General features: G+C 40.4%; 1 protein-coding gene across 1 annotated transcript in view; it reads right to left on the bottom strand.

The window, feature by feature from the left end:
* Positions 1–19,321, bottom strand: part of crip2 (cysteine-rich protein 2) — a 34,899-nt gene extending 15,578 nt beyond the window's left edge. The window contains exon 1 of the mRNA XM_038293389.1: positions 19,167–19,321. Within this exon, the coding sequence (XP_038149317.1) occupies positions 19,167–19,209 (43 nt within the window). The 5' untranslated portion in view covers positions 19,210–19,321. The remainder of the gene's footprint in view (positions 1–19,166) is intronic.
* Between the last annotated feature and the right edge of the window lie 1,561 nt (positions 19,322–20,882).

Here is a 20,882-nt window from a genome sequence, read left to right as displayed (position 1 = left end):
AAGGCGGGGTACACCCTGGACAGGTCACCAGTCCAGGGCAACACAGAGACAGACAGGACAAACAAACATTCACACACAAACTCCTACTTCAGGAATATTTAGAGAACCCAATTGACCTAACAGTCATGTTTTTGGACTGTGGAAGGAAGCAAGAGTACCCGGAGAGAACCCACGCATGCACAGGGAGAACATGCAAACTGCATGCAGAAAGACTCGGGCCGGGATTCGAACCCGGAACCTTCTTGCCGCAAGGCAGCAGTGTTACCCACTGCTTCACTATACAGCACATCACTTAAATAAAAAACCTTATTAAAATTATACGTGAATACTTTTTTTCATGTGGTAAATCGGAATACAACATACCAGCATCAGATGTTAACGCATGAGCTTTATCCATATTTCAGCCACGGCTTTAGAGGGCGCCATAATCCTCCAACTACTTCCAGTCTTCCTCTTAGTCTTATTAAAAAGCAGAAGGGTCCAGCTGCAGATCATGTGATTGTGTGATGCATTGCTGTTTTGCGGAGTATAAAAATCTTGATGTGGCTGAAAAGTCACCTCATCAAAGCTTAAAAACATTTTTTGAAAAACTTTTTTTTTTATGCATTTTTTTCCATACAGCATATTATAAGGAAAGGAGTACTACTTTTAAAGGTAGGCTTAAAACTTTCCTTTTTGATAAAGCTTATAGTTAGAGTGGCTCAGGTTATCCTGAGCTATCTCTATACAGGTGCTGGTCATAAAATTAGAATATCATGAAAAAGTAGATTGATTTCAGTAATTCCATTTAAAAAGTGAAACTTGTATATTATATTCATACATTACATACAAACTCATATATTTCAGATGTTTATTTTGTTTAATTTTGATGATTACAAATGACAACAAATGAAAATCTCAAAATCATATCAGAAAATTAGAATATTGTGAAAAGGTTCAAAATTGATGGCCCCTGGTGCCACACTCTAATCAGCTAATTAACTCAAACCACCTGCAAAAGCCTTTAAATGGTCTTTCAGTCTAGTTCTATAGGCTACACAATCATGGGGAAGACTGCTGACTTGACAGTTGTCCAAAAGACGACCATCGACACCTTGCACAAGGAGGGCAAGACACAAAAGGTCATCGCTAAAGAGGCTGGCTGTTCACAGAGCTCAGTGTCCAAGCACATTAATAGAGAGGCGAAGGGAAGGAAAAGATGTGGTCGAAAAAAGTGTACAAGCAAGAGAGATAACCGCACCCTGGAGAGGATTGTGAAACAAAACCCATTCAAAAATGTGGGGGAGATTCACAAAGAGTGGACTGCAGCTGGAGTGAGTGCTTCAAGAACCACCACACACAGACGTATGAAAGACATGGGTTTCTGCTGTCGCATTCCTTGTGTCAAGCCACTCTTGAACCACAGACAGCGTCAGAAGCGTCTTGCCTGGGCTAAAGAGAAACAGGACTGGACTGCTGGTGAGTGGTCCAAAGTCATGTTCTCTGATGAAAGTAAATTTTGCATTTCCTTTGGAAATCAAGGTCCCAGAGTCTGGAGGAAAAGAAGAGAGGCACTTCATCCACGTTGCTTGAAGTCCAGTGTAAAGTTTCCACAGTCAGTGATGGTTTGGGGTGCCATGTCATCTGCTGGTGTTGGTCCATTGTGTTTTCTGAGGTCCAGGGTCAACGCAGCCACATACCAGGAAGTTTTAGAGCACTTCATGCTTCCTGCAGCTGACCAACTTTTTGGAGATGCAGATTTCATTTTCCAACAGGACTTGGCACCTGCACACAGTGCCAAAGCTACCAGTACCTGGTTGAAGGACCATGGTATCCCTGTTCTTAATTGGCCAGCAAACTCTCCTGACCTTAACCCCATAGAAAATCTATGGGGTATTGTGAAGAAGAAGATGCAATACACCAGACCCAACAATTCAGAAGAGCTAAAAGCCACTATTAGAGCAACCTGGGCTATCATAACACCTGAGCAGTGCCACAGACTGATCGACTCCATGCCACGCCGCATTGCTGCAGTAATACAGGCCAAAGGAGGCCCAACTAAATACTGAGTGCTGTACATGCTCATACTTTTCATGTTCATACTTTTCAGTTGGCCAACATTTCTATAAATCCTTTGTTTTTATTGGTCTTCAGTAATATTCTAATTTTCTGATATGATGAATTTGAGATTTTCATTTGTTGTCATTTGTAATCATCAAAATTAAACAAAATAAACATCTGAAATATATGAGTTTGTATGTAATGTATGAATATAATATACAAGTTTCACGTTTTAAATGGAATTACTGAAATCAATCTACTTTTTCATGATATTCTAATTTTATGACCAGCACCTGTAGTTATGCTGCTATAGGCTTAGGCATAGGGAACCCTATTTCATCATTGTGCTTCATTCCATCTCTATTCTTCCACTCTGCAGAATCTGTTAGTTCAATCTCTAACGTTCTGCTCTCTCTGCTTTTTCTCATAGTAGCTTCGCCTCGTCTGTTCCTGAAATATCAGCCATGCTGCTGCCATCCACACCTTTATTCATAGATGTTGGAGATCGGCCTGTTTTTCCAGTGTAGTCCTGTTTTTCTGACGGGCTGGATGTGCTCTCTTCATCCTCTGACATGGACGCTGGCTCAGAGCTCATCTGCCTGGCTGTGTGTTTCCTGGACGGGCCGCCTTTTACAGCTGCTTTCGAATCTCTGCTTCTGTCTCCTTGAACCCCAGTGGGCCTCAGCAGATGGCCGCTCACACTGAGCCGGGTTCTGCTGGAGGTTTCTTCCAGTTAAAAGGGAGTTTTTTTTCTCCACTGTCGCTACAAGCATTCTTAGTGTGAGGGGTTGCCTTCAAATCAATGAGTCGATGCAATCAACTGGTTTTCCTTAGATGGAAAACTTTGACTGTAGGATCTGGTTAACTGTAAAGTGCCTTGAGATAACATGATGTGAATTGACACTATATAAATAAACTGAATTGAATTTCATGTCTACAACTTTATGTTAAAAGAAGAAAATAGGAAGTTTTAAGATTTTGTTTTTATTTGACTTGTGTCCTCCTGTGTCTGAAGTTACCTTATGATCTTTGGGATTCTTTCAAATGTTGAGAATGCTGCAGAAAAGGCGCAAATGATAACTGCCTTTGTCCTCTGGTGCAGATTTCAATGACCTTTTCCTAAAACTGATACACTTTCATAAAATTTTTAAGTTAGCTTATGAACGGAAAACTCTTCATAGGGACGGCTGCTTCCCAGATCCCAAAAGGACATTAGTTTAATAAGAAGAGTGAGGTTGTCTGACTGCATTAAGCGCAGGACAAGGGGATGGGGACAGATCTTTATCTGCCCCAGATAAATCAAGTCACTTTCTATCCTCATCATCCTTATTTAGTCCAGACTAAACGCAATAAGAAGGAAAATGTGTTGCATAACAATTAACAGTCACAGTATCCTAAAATAGTAAAACACGTGGGAGCAAATGATGCAAATGAATGTGCTGCAGCACATCCTCCCGCTTACCTCTAAATGGCATCAACAAGAGGGTAAAAGCCCCCACTGGTTCAAACAAAACAAGCTCCGGCTCACTTGCGTTTGCTTTGTCAACATTGAAGAGGATCTGCCAGATCCTGTCTGCTCACAACCTAAAGCTGAATAAAAAGGGGGTTCCTGTGCAATTTGATGTAAATAGAAAACCTCTTCCTGGGAAAAAAGAAAAATCCTTGCCTGAAGGTTTTATAAATTTAACCTGGGCTTCCCTGTCAGAGATAAGCAATCAGCATGTCTTTGTTGCCCCTTTTCTTATAATAATGACAATATTCCATCCTATTAGGGGATTAAACTGTTTTCACACAGAACATAAACCTATTGATGGATTTTAAAATATTCCTTAATTTGGGGAGCACGCATGTAAAGGCTTCAAATTGTTAAAAACGGTTTGATTGGTGCAGAGGCGCTCAATGGCAATTTGAATTTGAGAAAATGTTCCAGTTCATGTTGCCTATGTGAGATTCTGATGTCTTCAGAGACGGGAACCTCAGCGCTGATTTTAAATCCTGAATAACAGAGCTTGTTCCCAGCAGTAACGCTGAGCTCCATGTGAGAATGGAGAGAAAAGCTTTAATCCAAGCTCCTCAGGAGGCAGTCGGTGTCTCTGTTGGTGTGGTTTAAACTCAGAAACATGCTGCCTCTGACTTAGCCTTTTACTATAAACAGTCATCTATAAATTAGCATTAAGCCTCCCTTAAAAAAAATCCATCAAATAAAATTAAAACATCTGTCATCGAATGTTCACAAGAGAACATTATAGAAAAAAAGGTATCATCTAGAGCAAGGAAAAAAAACTTACAGTGAAGTTCAGGATGACGCAGAATGATGCTGTTAGCTGTTCTTTTCCAGGAAAGCTGCTAAAGGGTTAATGGGAATACAGATGGAGGTAAATTCATGGAACAAGTTGACTAACCCAAAGCATAGAGCCAGAGCTACAAGATCTATGTACACTACCGTTCAAAAGTTTGGGGTCACATTGAAATGTCCTTATTTCTGAAGGAAAAGCAATGTACTTTTCAATGAAGATAGCTTTAAACTAGTCTTAACTTTAAAGAAATACACTCTATACATTGCTAATGTGGTAAATGACTAGCACAAACAGGCTACTGCAGGTACTATTTAATGAAGATGCCAGTCGAGGACCTGTGAGGCGTCTGTTTCTCAAACTAGAGACTCTAATGTACTAATGGCCTCCCACTTCTTTTTCTACTCCGGTTAGAGCCTGTTTGTGCTGTCCTCTGAAGGGAGTAGTACACATTGTTGTAGGAAATCTTCAATTTCTTAGCAATTTCTCGGATGGAATACTTCATTTCTAAGAACAAGAATAGACTGTAGAGTTTTTCTGGCCATTTTGAGCGTTTAATTGACCCCACAAATGTGACGCTCCAGAAACTCAATCTGCTCAAAGGAAGGTCAGTTTTGTAGCTTCTGTAACGAGCTAAACTGTTTTCAGATGTGTGAGCATGATTGCACAAGGGTTTTCTAATCATCAATTAGCCTTCTGAGCCAATGAGCAAACAGATTGTACCAGTAGAACAATGATTGATTTTATTTGATTTTATTATTTATATTTGCAACATGAGTTGAAAATCTATCCCAATTCTCCACTACATCATGCCGGTTTATTATAACACATTGACACATGGCAAGCATGATTTGCAAAGAAATGCACACTATAAAACAAAAGCAGGCGTCATTTTCTTTGAGAACAACAACCAAAAACTCTCACAGTTCTAAAGATATATCCTACATAATATAATCTCACTTCAGGTTTATTTCTGCTCCAGTCTAACTGAGGAGAATAAAAAGGCCCATTCAACATTAAACAGATTTGGTATCAGTGAACATGAAGTGCTCGTGACGGGGTTTTAGATCCTACGAGTCTCCGTCCTGTTTGCATCAGACAGAGATTCCTAAAGGGTTCTAATTTAATTCTCTCCGTTTGTTTCGGCTACAGGAGTCATGCGTAGTCTAGACTGGGTTTCCATAAAGGCAGTAGCTTGGGAACAGACCTGCAACAAACTGTCCACAAACACAGCAAATTGGACAGAACATTAAGGAACAGAATGCTAATGAGCAGCATTCTGAGGGGAAACATTAAGCCCCGTTTCTCCGAATGACTTAATTAGCGTTTCCTGATTGTCAGCAGTGACAGAGCAGCTGCACCAAAGCTGTCGGACTCCGATTCGAGTTTGGGGGGAAATTAGTTCCCCATTTTACTCAGGATAAACAACCCCAGAGCGCTGAACAACATTTAGGCAGGCGAGTTCGCAGCATTTAAAAATGACAGGAAGCTCCGGCTGGATGTCTGGGCTTGGAAATCTCATATGGGTGTTTGCCTATCAGTCAATAATTCGATCACGGTGCAACAGGCGGAAATGTAATTTGCTTGACAAGGAAGAGGACAACAGGACTTCTGATTGGGAGCTTGTTTCTATAAGAGAAAAATCTGTTTAGCATTTGGATTAATCAGAAATGTAATTAGAAGCTTTGGTTCCCCAATGATGTTTCTGTTGAAACATAACTTAATATCCCTCCCGATCACTGAGATCATGGCTGCTTTATGTGCTGTTCTGCTGAGGCTTCTGCAAACCTGGACCCACCTATTATACTTTTTCTGCAACAAACCCACTTAGAACACAGTTAAGCACAAACACGCAGACCTCCCTTCATCCACAAAGAGGCAGCGGTGTCCAGGCTGGTGTTTGGGATCTGCCGTTTGTAGCAGCAGTGTGATAACGGTGTGTCCGCACACCTGAACAGCAGACTGCAGGCCAATGAGCTGGGAGAAATGACAAAGAAACAACTAAGCACCCTGTGCTTTGTTGCCTGCATCCTTCTTTTTTCCGTTCTCTGGAGGAAAAACACCCTCATGGACCTCTGACCTTTTCCTTGACATAAAGACAATGGGCATTCATGCTCCAAAGGAAGTTCTCAACAGATAAATATGCAGTGAATTTACCACTTTTTCTTTTCTTGTCTGCACATTTCAGAACATTCAGGAAGCAAACTTCACAAGAGCATTCTCTCATCTGTGCAGATTTTTACGTTAAAAACTACAACAACAATAAGACTGAAGAATACATCAACCAGAACCGGTATAAGAAAACAAAGTGTTTATTTTCCTCTGGGATCTCTTTACATTTAATTTAATACTTTCCCAGCTTTTGCATGAGTGCAAGGAAAGAATACGAGGACAAAAGAAGAGATAGAAAGGAAATAACATGGAAAGTTATAAGAAAGAAAAAGAGAGAGAAAGAGAGGGAAAGACAGAAAAAGAAAGAGTGATAGAAATGCAAAGTAGAACACAAAGAAGGAAGGTTCAGATGATGGACAAAGGATTCACATGAGCGAGAACGTATATGAGGAAACAATCATCGTCTAGGAATTAAAAAAGGAAAATCTGAGCATAATGCTGATTGACCCCGAAATCCCCCATCCTCCGTCATCGCTCCGCCCCGCCTGCGCAAAGCAAAGGCTACAGCCTCCACTGTTCCTCCCGTCCTGCTGCGCTTTCGACTACCTCTGAGCTCGAAGAAAGCAGGCGCGATATTATTATTAAATTCATTAGAGCAAAATATGCGGAAATTATTGCTTAATTTAATATGACATATTAAAGAAATCCCCATCAGCATCCAGCATATGTTCAGTTTCTTCCCAAATATTTTCTTTTTGTTGTGGATTTTTGTAACAGGGATAACTAGGATCATAGAAAACTGATTTTTTTATGAACTATGTTTGTTCTCTCCTTCCAAACTCAACATCTCTTCATCTATTCCTGCAAAAAAAAAGTTTATTTTGACTGGATTTGATTATACTTTTAAGCCCCTGTGTATAAAATAAATATTTTGATGGAGATGAGAAATCTGCTTTCTGGTATGTTGAAGAACCAATAGTTTGCATCCAATCTATTAAATAAACTGTGTTAGTTTTTCGGAATATATGTGAATTATGATATAATTTGTAGTTACCGATCTGTCGTTACTAGGGTTGTCACAATACTAAACTTTTCAACTCGATACCGATACTAAGGAAAATATTCGATACTCGATACCATTTTCGATACCACAAAGGTAAAAACTCCAAATTTCAACAGAAATATTTTGATTAATAAATAAAATACAATAAATAAATAAATAAATAAATAAATACAATAAACAATAATCACAATATTTTGAGGTTGTTTGCTGTGCACAGTATTAAGCAAGCTTGATAAAAAACTTACAAAATTAAAATTAAGTTTTCCTTCCTTGGCTATGCTTTGCACACATAACAATGACACTAGCCAAACCGGTTAAGAAACAAAAATAATTCTCAGCAGCTGCACCTGTTACAAAAAAAGTCTCAAACTGAAAAGTGCACAGAATTATTCACTCACACAGTGTTCAGAAAGTGCATTTTCCTCTATTCTGCACTTTAGATGAATGACTGCTTAGGTGCTACTGGTGGTAGCACTGTATCGATACTTTTGAAAATGAGTATTGTATCCCGATATAACATTTCAGTATCGATACTTTTTTTAATATCGATACTTTTGACAACCCTAGTCGTTACTAATTTTAATCTGACAAACTGATTCTTCTCTACGTTCTTTTTCCAGTTTGGTGCGATTCCAATAGCGGATTTTGACCCCGGCCGCCGCCGGGCAAAAGCAAAGCAAAGTATAGCTTTGCTCTGGGGGGGGGGGTGCACAGGGATCATCCGCAGAGGGCAGCATTGAATATAACAGATCAGCTGAAGCTTGGAACTAGAGCTGCCCAATATATCACTAAGGACCTTTTTGGCCATTAAATTCAAAATTCTTATCAAAACCTGCTAAATACATAATTTATCCAGTAATATATTCTGGATGTTATATGATGTGAGTAGATATTAAAACCTGGCTGACAGTGTCCCCTAACCACAGTAAAGTTTCGATGAGAGCTCTATCACAGAAACTTTCATATTCTGTTATCTAGTTTAGTTAGCTTAGTCAATTTTTATTTGCACTAATTTTGTTTGATACACAGTTAATATCATAATAAATAGCTAATGGTTATTTTAGGAGGGTAGCTGCGAGTCTATAACTCACAGGAAAATGTGAAAAAAAATGTTTTCTGTGTATTAAAAAAGATTGAGATGGAAATGAAAGAATTACTTTTATAATTTAGATGAAAGGACGTCTGTTGACCTCTTCAAAGACCTAAACAACCAACAAAGAGGTGTAGTGTCGTATAAATTAGGTTTTTATATAACAGGAGGAGGATGAGGATGCTGCTGAAGTCTGTGAACTGAGTGAGCTGACTCTGACCAGCAGCATTGATCTGGTCATGGTCAGTCAGTGAATGTGCGTAGCTCGCAGAGTGCCTCACTGAGCTGGTTGTTCTTTTGCTTCACACCTACCAAAAATTATTTCAGATCCAGCTCCCTCTCTCTCCCTGTGGCTGATGTAACCTCATCGGAAAGGAAATCCATCTCTGGAGGTCTTCCATTACCTCAGACGAGGCGAGGTTTCCTCTCCAGGCTCACCCCCTCCTTTATGTAAAAGAGAGTCTCCGACCTTGTGAATCCCGCCTGCTGACGTAAATGGGGCGCAGTAAACTCAGACCCGCGGGCGAAGCAGCCACTCAGCGCTCCATCTCTTTTTGACTTGATCACATTTCCGAATCCCTCAGCCTGCTTTCCTTGCACCAAATCTTTTTTTCTCCGGGAAAAAAGGGACGCCGTGTCCAAGCTTCATGGCTTTCAGAGATCAAATGGTTCTCAGAAAGGAAGACGTTTGCTATAAGTTCTATTGTGCACCTGATTGCTTTAATCTGATAATAAAGCAGCTAACGGAGAGACACAAATAGAAGCACCAACTTTAATCATTAGAGTCTTTTAAGGTGGTGCGATTGCATGGACCATGTCTGAATTACAGGATGGTTTGGTGAAGAAGCTTCTAGCAATAAAAAGAAAAGCACTCTAATTTAAGTGAGACATGCATGCAGTTTATTGTATCAATCAGGTCCAATTAAAATATGCATGCACCTTTTACAAAATTAAAATGTGGACGAACTCAAAAAAGCATCAAGTGAAGCGTGGTATGTTTCCAAATCGATCTTTTCATCAGATCAATTGTTTATTTTGTGGTCAGGTCTGTAAAATGGGCTCCAGCCATTTCTCTTTACCGTCATCAATATCCAGAAGAAACGGAGAAACCAGTCAGCCTGGCTTATCGAGCACCTCAACGCATACGACACAAGAATGAAACTCTATCCTCAATATCAGATATCACCTCATTTCCAGCTCATTCTAGATGATTTGAAACACAGACGTTAGCTAATATTATTTCCAAGTGATTTGCAGAGCAGATTTTACTCTGCTAAACAGTTTCTCATCACAAAGCCATTCCCCATTTCTCATCTTTGAGGAATTTTATACAGAGAGATGAAGCAAGATGCCTGAGATGTATGTATAACTATATGCATTACTATATGCATTACTTGGGGACCATTAGCTGCTACTTTTTTCCCACGCTTTGAACCATGCGACTTATAAGAAAGTGCAGCTTTTCAGTGGATTTTTCCTGACAACCAGAGGGGGACATTTTTTTTTCCATTTCATTTAGCAAAGGAACATGCTAGCAGCCGGCACAACAGAACAGATGTCCCGAATTCACATATTTTGCCATTTATTTGCCTCATTAAAGCTGCCGAACCAATGAAGAGACTTGGCTCAACTCCTGCAGAGCTGTTTTAAAGAGCCAATTGAGCCACTTCTTTCAGCAGAAGCTCTTACTGCTGCAAACCAACAAGCTAACATGCGCTAGCATTCTTCTTCGTCCCTCTTCTAGGGGCTAATATGTAGAGCTCCCCCTACAGGTTTGGTGGGACAATTCAGTAGTCCGGTGCTGCTTATGCATGTACGTTTCCAGTTTTTTCAACGTATTTAGTGGGTATGGCTTACAGTGAGGTGCGCTCTATAGTCCAGAAAATACGGTACTATTATTGCCATTTTTTTGCACTGAGAATAAAAGGAAATCTTTAGAAAGACAAAGGAAATTTGTATCTTGTATTGCAGTGAAGGTTATACCGTTACATAAGGTTGAATTCTTTATTTGGTGAGGAAAAAAACTCTTTTTTGTTTTGTTTTTTTTAAGTTAAAAGTAGTCCCAAACAAGCTAAAAAAAGTACAGTTTTCTTTTTGAAGTTGATCTTCTCAGAACTAATTGCTAATCCATGACTTCCTGCTTCCCTGGGGTAATAATGTGACGTACTGCAGTCTTTTCTTTCAGTTACTAGGACCCATGTGACGGAATTCGTATCCATTGATTGTGCAGTAATGACCGAATAAAGCTGGTTCTAAATTCATCCTGTCATTAAACACAGTAAGCATGATGGTGAGAGGTAAAAGCTACCTGAGGCTTATTATCTAAGAGTGGGAAATTAGAAACATGCTAATGGGTAGACTTTTAAACAGCGAGTTTGGAAACTGTCATAATTAATAGATACTGAGTAAATTTCTCCCCAAAATTTGGACCGATACCAATTTTTCAAATAAATACTTTTATTAGGTTTCTTATAGATCACAATACGCCCTAAATGTTCCAATTTTATTAAAGCTTAATATGAAACAATACAAATCTGTTTTAATTGTACAAAGTAAAACTCTCAAATGTGAATGAAAAGTTTAATCCATCAAAAGTAGGGATGCACCGATCCGATATTTTTATCGGTATCTGTCCAGATATAAAGAAAAAAAACTAGATCGGTATCGGTATCAATTGACTCGATATAGGACTGAACTGTTCATTCTAACTCTATGCTATGCTGTGCTGTCATGCAGCAGCGCAACAACACAACACGGCCATATTGTTTATGATGGAGCGAGCGAAAGAATCTGCGGCATGGAATTTTTTCACGCTCTCTAAGCCTACTAGCCCAATGGCTACGTGCAATATTTGTGGGAGAAATGTTCCAAGAGGCGGTGTTAAATCTTCAAACTATAACACCAACAACTTAATGAAACACCTCTAGAAGTTTCATAACAAAGAAGATGCTGAGATTATCGGAATCAGCAAACAAAAAAGAAGCAGTGGGAAGCAGCTAACTTTGATGGAAGCAAAGGAAAAAAGTGACATTTTTCCATGTAATACGGGCCACTAAAAAAAAAAAATCACAGAGATGATAATTGATAATGACACTTTTTTTTATTTACATGTTGACCAATTCAGAGAACTTTTGGTGTAAGATTTTGTGCGCAGTTGTTAAATAAATGAGTCATAACATTTATATTTGGTTTGTTTCCTAAACTTTAAGAAAATCTGGGCTGATTGATTGGGCCCCCTTAGTTAACTCGAAGTTTCTCTGCTATAACCGACGTCAGGAGACTTTCTTATGTAATTTCTGATAGGAAACTCCTGAACGATTAAAGGCGAGTACGGTGTAAGGATGTATCCATCCTTGCTCCATACCCACTTTTTTAGTCCAACCAACACAAAGTTAAACATGTTCTGTCTGCTTAAGTCTACTAGGAGTTAAACCCGAACTGTGTGCTTTGAAAACAAGCCTGGGCTTTTCGGTAGCCAACATCTCAGCTGAATATGCAAAAAGCACCTTAAACCAACAAGTACGGCGGAGGTCATGGGATGCTGTGCACGTCTTTCTTATGTTAAAGCCCTGAGATCCTTTTTGACATTTATTACATATTAAGCTTAAAAAGGACATTTTAAGTGTAATATGTAGGAACTGTTAACCAATAATGTATTGTCAATTTAACTTAGCATAAGGCCAAATTTGCGACACCAGCAGGGATAAGCGTGACAGAAAATGGATGGATGATGCATGAAAGATTAAAAACTACAGCCCAGTGGTCAGCACAGTTCCCAGAAATAAATATTTTAGGGATGCACGATATCGGGATTTTGGCCGATATCCGATATGCCGATATTTTAAAACTCATGTAGCCGATAACCGATATCGATACCGATGTTAAAGCTGGACAAAAATAAGTAGTCATTGAAAATAGCAGTTTTGTTATCCATTTCTGACACTTTGAAAAATAATATACTCAAACATATTTATATGCTAATATCAAATTGATCTATTTTAATTTCAAAATCTTGTGAAATTTAATCGTTCTGTTACAAACTCTCTTGATATTTTGCAAATTCTTGTGAGATTTTGTTAGTAAAATAGATCGATACCGCGTCAATATATCAACATAGAAATATGGCAAAGTTTCGTGAATTTTCGGGGGATTTCGTAGCATAACGATGACATATAGCAATATTTCATTAGTAAAAGAGATTGATATGGTGTTTTGAAATGGCAATATATCAGCATATGAAGATATTGGGATATTTTAATGTATCAATATTTTTTCCCTCGTCTTTAGAAGTTTTTATGTCTGTATAAAAGAAGTTTTTGAGGAAGAAGAAGTAGTATTTTTTTTTTTTTAGATTTTAGAAACTCAGAAGCTGATCAAATATTGGGTTAAATATCGGTGGGGTGGCCGATGTCCGATATTCAGTTTTAAGGCCGATACCGATAGGGGGCCGATTATATCGTGCATCCCTAAAATATTTTACAAAACCTGTTGTTTTCTTTGAAGTTAGATATTCCCATGTGAAATATCCACCTCCTTAAGAAATTTGACTGGAAAAGATAAACTGTTGCCCTGTGGGTACAACTATTAGTAGTAGGGGACCAGTACTTCTGCAAACATCATCCTTTCGTTCAAAAACAGGGAGAGTATAGTTTGCCTTGGGATGAAGGAATGACTGTGTTCCTCTGTTCTGTTTGGTAACAGGTCAGACCACAGCAAAGGTTGCACCTGTGTGTGGAGCAGCGGGAAAAGGAGGAGCTGTCAGCACCGGACTTAATGTGATCTCAATTAGAGGATCATATTTGTGCTTCAAAAAGGCAGAGAAAAGGGATCCTCGCTGACTGGCACACAGGATCTGGTGGGTTACGCAAGTTCTAGATGCAAGGGAGGAGAAAAAAAAAACCTCAAGAAAAAAAAAAAGTTACATAACCAAGAAGGCACATTCACCCAGCCTGCTGGGCAGCCAAGTGGAAGACAGGGTGCTCTAGCAATGACAGTGGGAAAAAAAAGCGTATTATGGGGCTGTTATGGGAATAAAAGAAGAGAGGCATGTGGGAAACGGACCGCTGACCTGTACAGCCAGACAGAGGCGACCAAGGTACTTGGGCTCTCTGGAAACACAAACGTGTGCAGAGACAAAAAGAGCTCAGCGTGAATAGAGATGTCGCTTCTCATTAGAATGCACCAAGGGCTCAGGGAGTCTCCATTTAAAGAAAGGCAAAACCACCTCACCCTGTAACCCCCGCTCCATGCAGTTAGAGCAGAAAGGAAAGTAGAGGAGGAATTACAGCTCCTGTTCCGCCAACCCAGAGACCGAGAGGAGTCGGTGGATAAAAGAGAGAAAGGAGAAACTCACAGAGGAGCTCCATTAGTCCCCATTAAGTCCTCGTTTATTCAGTCAGTGGCACAAAGATGCATTGCTCCTGTGTGCCGTGCAAACGATACAGATCAGCTGAATTCAGGCTTGGAGTTAGGAGATGGAGCTTATCACACGCAGTGAATTTCCACTCATCCTAGTTACATGTCTGCCTAGAGTCCCCTGTGTATTATTCCAAGCTGTTCTGTCCCCAAACACATGCAGGGCCACAACGTGGACATGTGGAATTTAAAAATCAACCAACCATACCCTCGTAGCAATCCCCCTAAGACGTTTGCATTCTTTCAATAGCAAATCCGGAGAGGGATTTCCTTTTTTTTTTTTTTCTTCCGGATGTTCTTTTAGGTCACTGAAGGCAAATATGCATTTTCAGTTGCAGACACAGCACAAGCAGAGGTTTGCATTTCCCCTTAAAGTTGCAATTAAGCTCAAACGTCAGTGTCCAATAAAGTTGCAATGGAAAACCAGAGGAATTTCCACCCCAGCCATGGCTCACCACTGCCTGTTGAATGAGCATTTGTTTTTTAAGAGACAAATAAACGGTTTAGAGTTAAATAATGAATCTACTGTTGGTTAATTCCTATACCAAGGGAACCAGCTGCAGGGCCAGGCGGGTTCCTGCAGGGAGGGCGAGTCGCTGCTCCTTAGAACACACCCCAAACCACCAACGCAAGAAGAAAAAAAAGATAGAAACGCGAGACGGGAAATGGACCATTTTCTCCACTAATAACACAGCTTTAGAGAGCATTTGGAAAAGGAGAACTTTTTTGTTCTTTTCACTTAAGGCACAGTCATGTAGAGGAGAGAATGTGAGTTTGGGATCTTCTCTTCTGTTTTTAGCAGGTAATGTGGTTCTCTGGTCATCAAGAAGCAGTCCATTAGGAAACTATGTCAATATTGTGCTTATGCCAAAAAAAAATAAAAAATGTGCAAATCTGGTCAATTGATTACAGAATACTAATAAAATTATTTGTGATATTTGATTAAAAAAAACATGCCTTGTCCTTTTTTTGATGAACATGTGACTCATCTGCCGCGATAAAACTGTTCCCATCCCCAATCCCATTTATCTGTTCTTCAACCCCAGAGATAAGATCATAAACAAGTGTTGAAAGGAGATTCCTTGTGGTGACTGAGAGAAGCATCGGTGGATTAGATACAGATCATGACCTTAAGACGGTCAGCTAGCTCCATTAACCATGGGAAGTCAGTCCCAAGGGAAACAGGTAAATGTGTCCATGTTCAAACCCTCAACTATTGTATTAAAGTTAGGATGATGGAGGACGAGCCGCTTCATAAAGGGCTGGTTATCCTCCCGCAGCAGCGTGTCGCAGTGAACTTGTCGCAGATATTTTTGATTTATGCCCATTATTGAAGCGTTATATGGGTATATAAGTGGGGGTATAAATAATAATCGTTTTGTATCGATGCATCGATCCAACAGCCGACGATCCGATGCATTGATACGTCCGCAAGAGAGTCGATTCATGTTTTTTTTTTTTCTCTGGTCTATTTTTATCCATTTGCTCCTGGGTGTAATTCTCCTCCCGTGCTGCGGTGGCGCTAATCCTATTTTGTCCTCCTACCTCGCTTCCTGGTTATACTCTTACAGCAGTGTGTTGCAGTGAGCTTGATGCAGACATTTTTGATTTATGCTCAATATTGAAGCGTGGTCTGCGCTACACGCTATGGGTCTAGAATTCACCGAGGCGGAGAGGAAGTGGGGGCGAGTTTAGTCCGACGACTGAGGGACATGAGTAGCCTGGGTGCCATTCCGAACTTAGTCCCGCCCACAAGGTTTGAGGTCAGGAAGTTCGGTCTGGCATTGCTCCATAGTAGCGCGAGTATGATCGCCCACCCTCTGGCGATCCAATCAAATTGTCAGGGCGGGCTTGGGTGACAACAAAAATGGCTGCCGCCGGAGAGTTTATGTGAGTAGATTCTGCTATTAGGTCTGTTCTAGAAGATGCCGACAGCAAATTAATTTTAAAAGAGGAACGGAGAAACGCGGTCAAGGCTCATCTTGTTATTCTAGCGTGCAACTGCACGCTTTGATTTTTGTTGACAACAACTATGCCTCGCTTAACATACGTCACACACTCCGTTGCTCTTATTGGTTGTAGGTCTATCCAATTGAGTGCAGAGGCATTTTTTTTCCTGGTTCGTTCAAAACACGCCCCACAATCACAGCTCTATGGAGCAGTATCAGACTCATATTCTGACTAGAATTGAGTAAGACTACGTCAGGCTAGGACATGAGGGCCAAAAAGAGCGGCGATCCAGGTGGAAAAAGGGTTCCAGCGTTCTCGCGCACCTCGGGTCAAACTTCACGAGTTGTTTTCCACAATTTCGGTCATAAAAACAAAACAAGCCGGCCTCCTGTCTGCGGCACTGTTTGCGGTCAGCTACAATTTGGGAGAGGTGCAGCGGAGCGTCTGTGGAGGGGGCGGGACGTCTGGAGCCGAGGTATTGCATTGCACTCATTGCACTGATTGTGTGCAGTATTTTTTGATGCAAGGCCTTTCAGAATCTATAACGCAGGGGTATTATTATTATTCAGTGAATGAGGTTTTAATAGGAATAGGTGGAGTGCAACTTTTCTACTTCTGTTATTTGCTGTTGTTTCTCAAATAAAATGCATAACAATATTACAGCTTTCATTGATTTATTTCAAATTTGAAACATTGTCTAGCCTGTAAGGTGTAAAAAAAAAATACATTTATCGAATCCTATTGTGGTGTATTCTAAAGTATCGAAAATAATTGAATCGTTGGTACAGGAAATCGATACTGAATTGAATCGCCATGATTGATGTGATTTACACCCCTATGATGAAATGGGGGCAACTTTGTCTGACAACGGACGGACATGAGGGCCAAAAAGAACGGGGATCCAGGTGGAAAAAGGGTCCCAGCGTTCTTGTGCACTTCGCTCTTCTAGCTGATCCAACTTCACGAGTCGTTTTCCACAATGGCGGTCATAAAAACAAAACAAGCTGGTACGGAACCAAACAGGAAATACAGATAGAGTAGAGTGAATGTAGAATTGACCAATCAGAGGCCTCCTGTCTGCAGCACTGTGGTCACCTACAGTTTTTGAGAGGTGCAGCAGAGCGTCTCCGGAAGGGGCGGAGTCACATTTGCATTCATTGCGACACACGCAAACGACCTGGTTTCTGAGTATTAATCAGCCTTTAGGTGGTGGGGCTGAATGATCTGGGTAGAGTTTACAGTAGAGCCACTGCTCCACCACATCCTAAAGAGTTAAGTGAGGCAAGGTCCCTCTGCTGGTCCGTCTATAACCTGGCCTGTTATTGTGATTTGGTTCCTGACCAAGTTAGCAAAATGATCTTCCTCAGTAGGGTGGCTGCATTCAAGCTGAGACAAACAGTCTGCCACAATGGTTCAAGCATCTATTCAGAATAGATTTCCAGCTGCCTTAGAGGGGACAAAGTACAACCTCATGTTTTTTTTAAAACAGCTGTAGAGCATCACTGGGGAGACAGATGCTTTCACACCAATGGATAGATCATCACTCCCACTCATGTCTGCTTTGTGACTTCTAAACTCCTGCAGACCTGTTCATTCAACCATAATCTGAATTCCTCACATCTTTAAAGAGACAAATGACTGCAAGGAGTATGTGCTAATGCGCGTGTAGGAAGCGCCGCTGAACTTTTCAGTATCTACCAGTCATCAGGCATGGTGTTGATGCTGCAGGACACATGCTACTCCCACCATCCTTCCTCAGGCATTTCACAGCCTCCCTGTAAAATGATCGAAACGCTAATATTGTCACTAACACCTCCCAAACGCCCCTCCATGATCCCTCCATCATCCTCGTCACTTACTCCTCCCAGAAAGACACACCTCACCCAAAAATAACTGGCCCTGGACCAATGTGTGTTACGTAAAGCAAACTGACACAACACTGAATCCTCATATGTTCAAAAGCTGTGAATAAATCTTATTTGTTGGGATGTTATTCCGTGCCAGTGACTCCTGTGACCCAGAGGATGAGGAGCAGCTGTGATGTGTGGCGCGGCCCGCTTCTGTTACATAAAGGTCCTTCCATCCACTCGCATAATTGCTTCTGAGCCGCGCTGTGAATGCTGAAAAGCTGTTCTTTTCTGTTTTACCAACACAAACACTGGATTACAAAAAAAAACAGCATAAACAGAATGAGATTTTTTAAAAATCAGCAAAGAAGGATGCACCTGAAGAGTAGAGGATGTTAATTATCGTTTACGTTGAGGATCTAGGCTCCTTTAATTTGAGCACATACTGAACTGTAAGCATCTTTTTTATGTAATCGAGCATATAAGCAGTAATCATCCTCGCTGTATGGAGGTAGGAGTCTCTCCTCATGTGGTTGTTTTGATTTCTCAGCTTCGTTTACAAAGATGAAAAAGATGCACATTTGCTGGTTTCCATCCCACTGACGCAGCATGATGTTGCTCCACTCCTCTGCATGTGGACACTCTCAGCATATGGCTCTCTTGGCAATAGGTCTGTGACAGCTATTCTTCAGAGCCAACCGTGGAGCCTGGAGCTTTACCAAACACAACAAATTAAAAATGGCCCAGATCAGACTCAGGGCAGGATAAATCCTTCATCTGATCTACAGCAGACGGAACAGAAATCCCAAATATCCACTATTACCAACACTTTATGACACAAAGAGGGAGCATTTATTGGATAAAGTGTTTGTTTACTTTTTGTTTGTTCATTAACTCCTTCAGATCTGCAGCTTTTGGTTTCCCCAAAGTTTATTCATGTGAATCATTTACTCTTCCAGTGACTCTGACCCCTAAATTTGGCTCAGTGAAAGGAATGCTGTGGACTTCTCTGTGGAATCCTTTGAGAAAACAAGGAAACATTTAAACATTTCCCGCCTCTATAATGTTTTTCTTTTATTTTTTTAATTACAACTTCAAGCAAATGAGTTTTAAAACAGAAAACATGATGCTGCATAGAATGGAAATGCTATTTAAAAATACAGAAAATGAATTTTTGCTCTTATCTAAACTTTATTTTAAAAAACAAAACAGTGTGATTCATAGGTTGTATGTAACCAGACAGCCTAAATGTTTAAGACCAAAAAATTGAACGACCTGACTATTATTTTATTTACTATTTACGTTTATCAGACATAAATATCAGTCAAAAGTCGTTTTAAACGTGCTTTACTCACCGAAATACACAGTCTTGTCGCATTTGGGGCATTTGGACGCCATGCTGGAGCTGTGGGAACTGTGGATCTCCGGGTTTTGTTTGTCCACTCGGGGATTTTCGTCTCCTCGCGCGCTGGTTGTCTCTAAAACAGCAAGTGTCCCGCTTTTCACATCAGCCAGAGCATCTATTCAAGCTGTCGGGTCCTCATTTACATAAGCCACGCCCACTAGAAAGTCCCGCCCTGACTACTTCAAGGACGGTGGGAAATATGACTACTTGGCAACAACACTACGTAGGAGTCAGATGAACTAATGGGGATTCAATCAACCCACCAGATTATAATCTAGATTGATATAATGGGTACATTAACAAACACAGAAAATAAATAATTTAATAAATTAGATAACAGTCCTAAAATAAACGTCTCTCCATTCAAATTCTGCTTATAGGTCTCTACAGTTTTGTAAAGATCTGTTCAAATACAGCTAAATTGGTTTAGATTAAGTTACACTTTTGGTAATTACTTTGGTTTTCTGTTTTGGAATACACTGTTGTCAGGCCTTATTTCAATTCAATTCAGTTTATTTATATAGCACCAAATTCACAACACAAGTCATCTCATGGCACTTTACAGTTCAACCAGATCATCCAGTCAAATTGATTCAAAGTTTTCTATCTAAGGAAAACCAGTTGATTGCATCGACTCATTGACTGAAATGCAATCCCTCACACTAAGCATTCTTATAGCGACAGTGGAGAGGAAAAACTCCCTTGTAACAGGAAGAAACCTCCAGCAGAACCAGGCTCAGTGTGAGCGGCCATCTGCCGAGGCCGACTGGGGTTCAAGGAGACAGAAGCAGAGATACAAAAAGCAGCTGTAAAAGGCGGCCCCGTCCAGGAAAGACACAGCCAGGCAGACGAGCTCCGAGCCAGCTCCCATGCCAGAGGACGAAGAGAGCACATCCACCCAGTCAGGGTCAGAGAAACAGGACCACACTGGAAACAGGCCGATCTCCAGCATCTATAAACAAGGGTGTTGATGGCAGCAGCACAGCAGATATTTCTCTCCAGGATGGAGTCACAGCCAAACAGACGAGGCAAAGCTAATATGAGAAAAAGCAGAGAGAGCAGAATGTTAGAGATTGAAAAATTTTCATCTTCAATGTAATTCTGTATTGTTTTTCTCTTCTGTTTTATGTAATCCTACATGGTTTCAAACGAATTGTGTCTTCCTGTTTGAGTCCCAGTGTCTGTGCTCCACAATAAGTACTTCACCTTTAGCGACATTATTTCACCTTTCCCAGTATCTGCTCTCTGTATATGAACTGCATGTGCTCTCAGGTTATTCCAGTTTTATAACTTTCATTTCATTAGGATTCTGCATGTCATCCGTCCATGTGTGGGTCCACAACATATGACAGGAATGCCTGTCAGAAAAGACTTGCAGGGGCCCAAGATTATCTGTGTGCAAACATGATTTAACTCTTATTTTAAAAGCTGTGCTGTTTTTGTTGCTGCTAAAAGATTCACTTAATCCAAATGAAATACATCTAAAATAAAAACAACAGCCACAAGAATGATTTTGGGTAGTTTTTTTTTTTTTGTTTGTTTGTTTTTCCCCCCAAAAGTTTTACAGTAAGTTTGAAGCATGGGGCAACGGTACTTGAATGCATCATATCTCTCTATGGCAAAGCCAGGCGGGAAATCTTTAGGCAAGTCCATTGGAGCAAATTCA

This window comes from Cyprinodon tularosa, unplaced genomic scaffold, assembly GCF_016077235.1.
Source record: "Cyprinodon tularosa strain WSP-4 unplaced genomic scaffold, ASM1607723v1 ctg325, whole genome shotgun sequence".
Taxonomy (NCBI): Eukaryota; Metazoa; Chordata; class Actinopteri; order Cyprinodontiformes; family Cyprinodontidae; genus Cyprinodon; species Cyprinodon tularosa.
The sequence above is the reverse complement of the archived record's forward strand: the minus strand, read 5'-3'. Positions and strand labels throughout refer to the sequence as shown.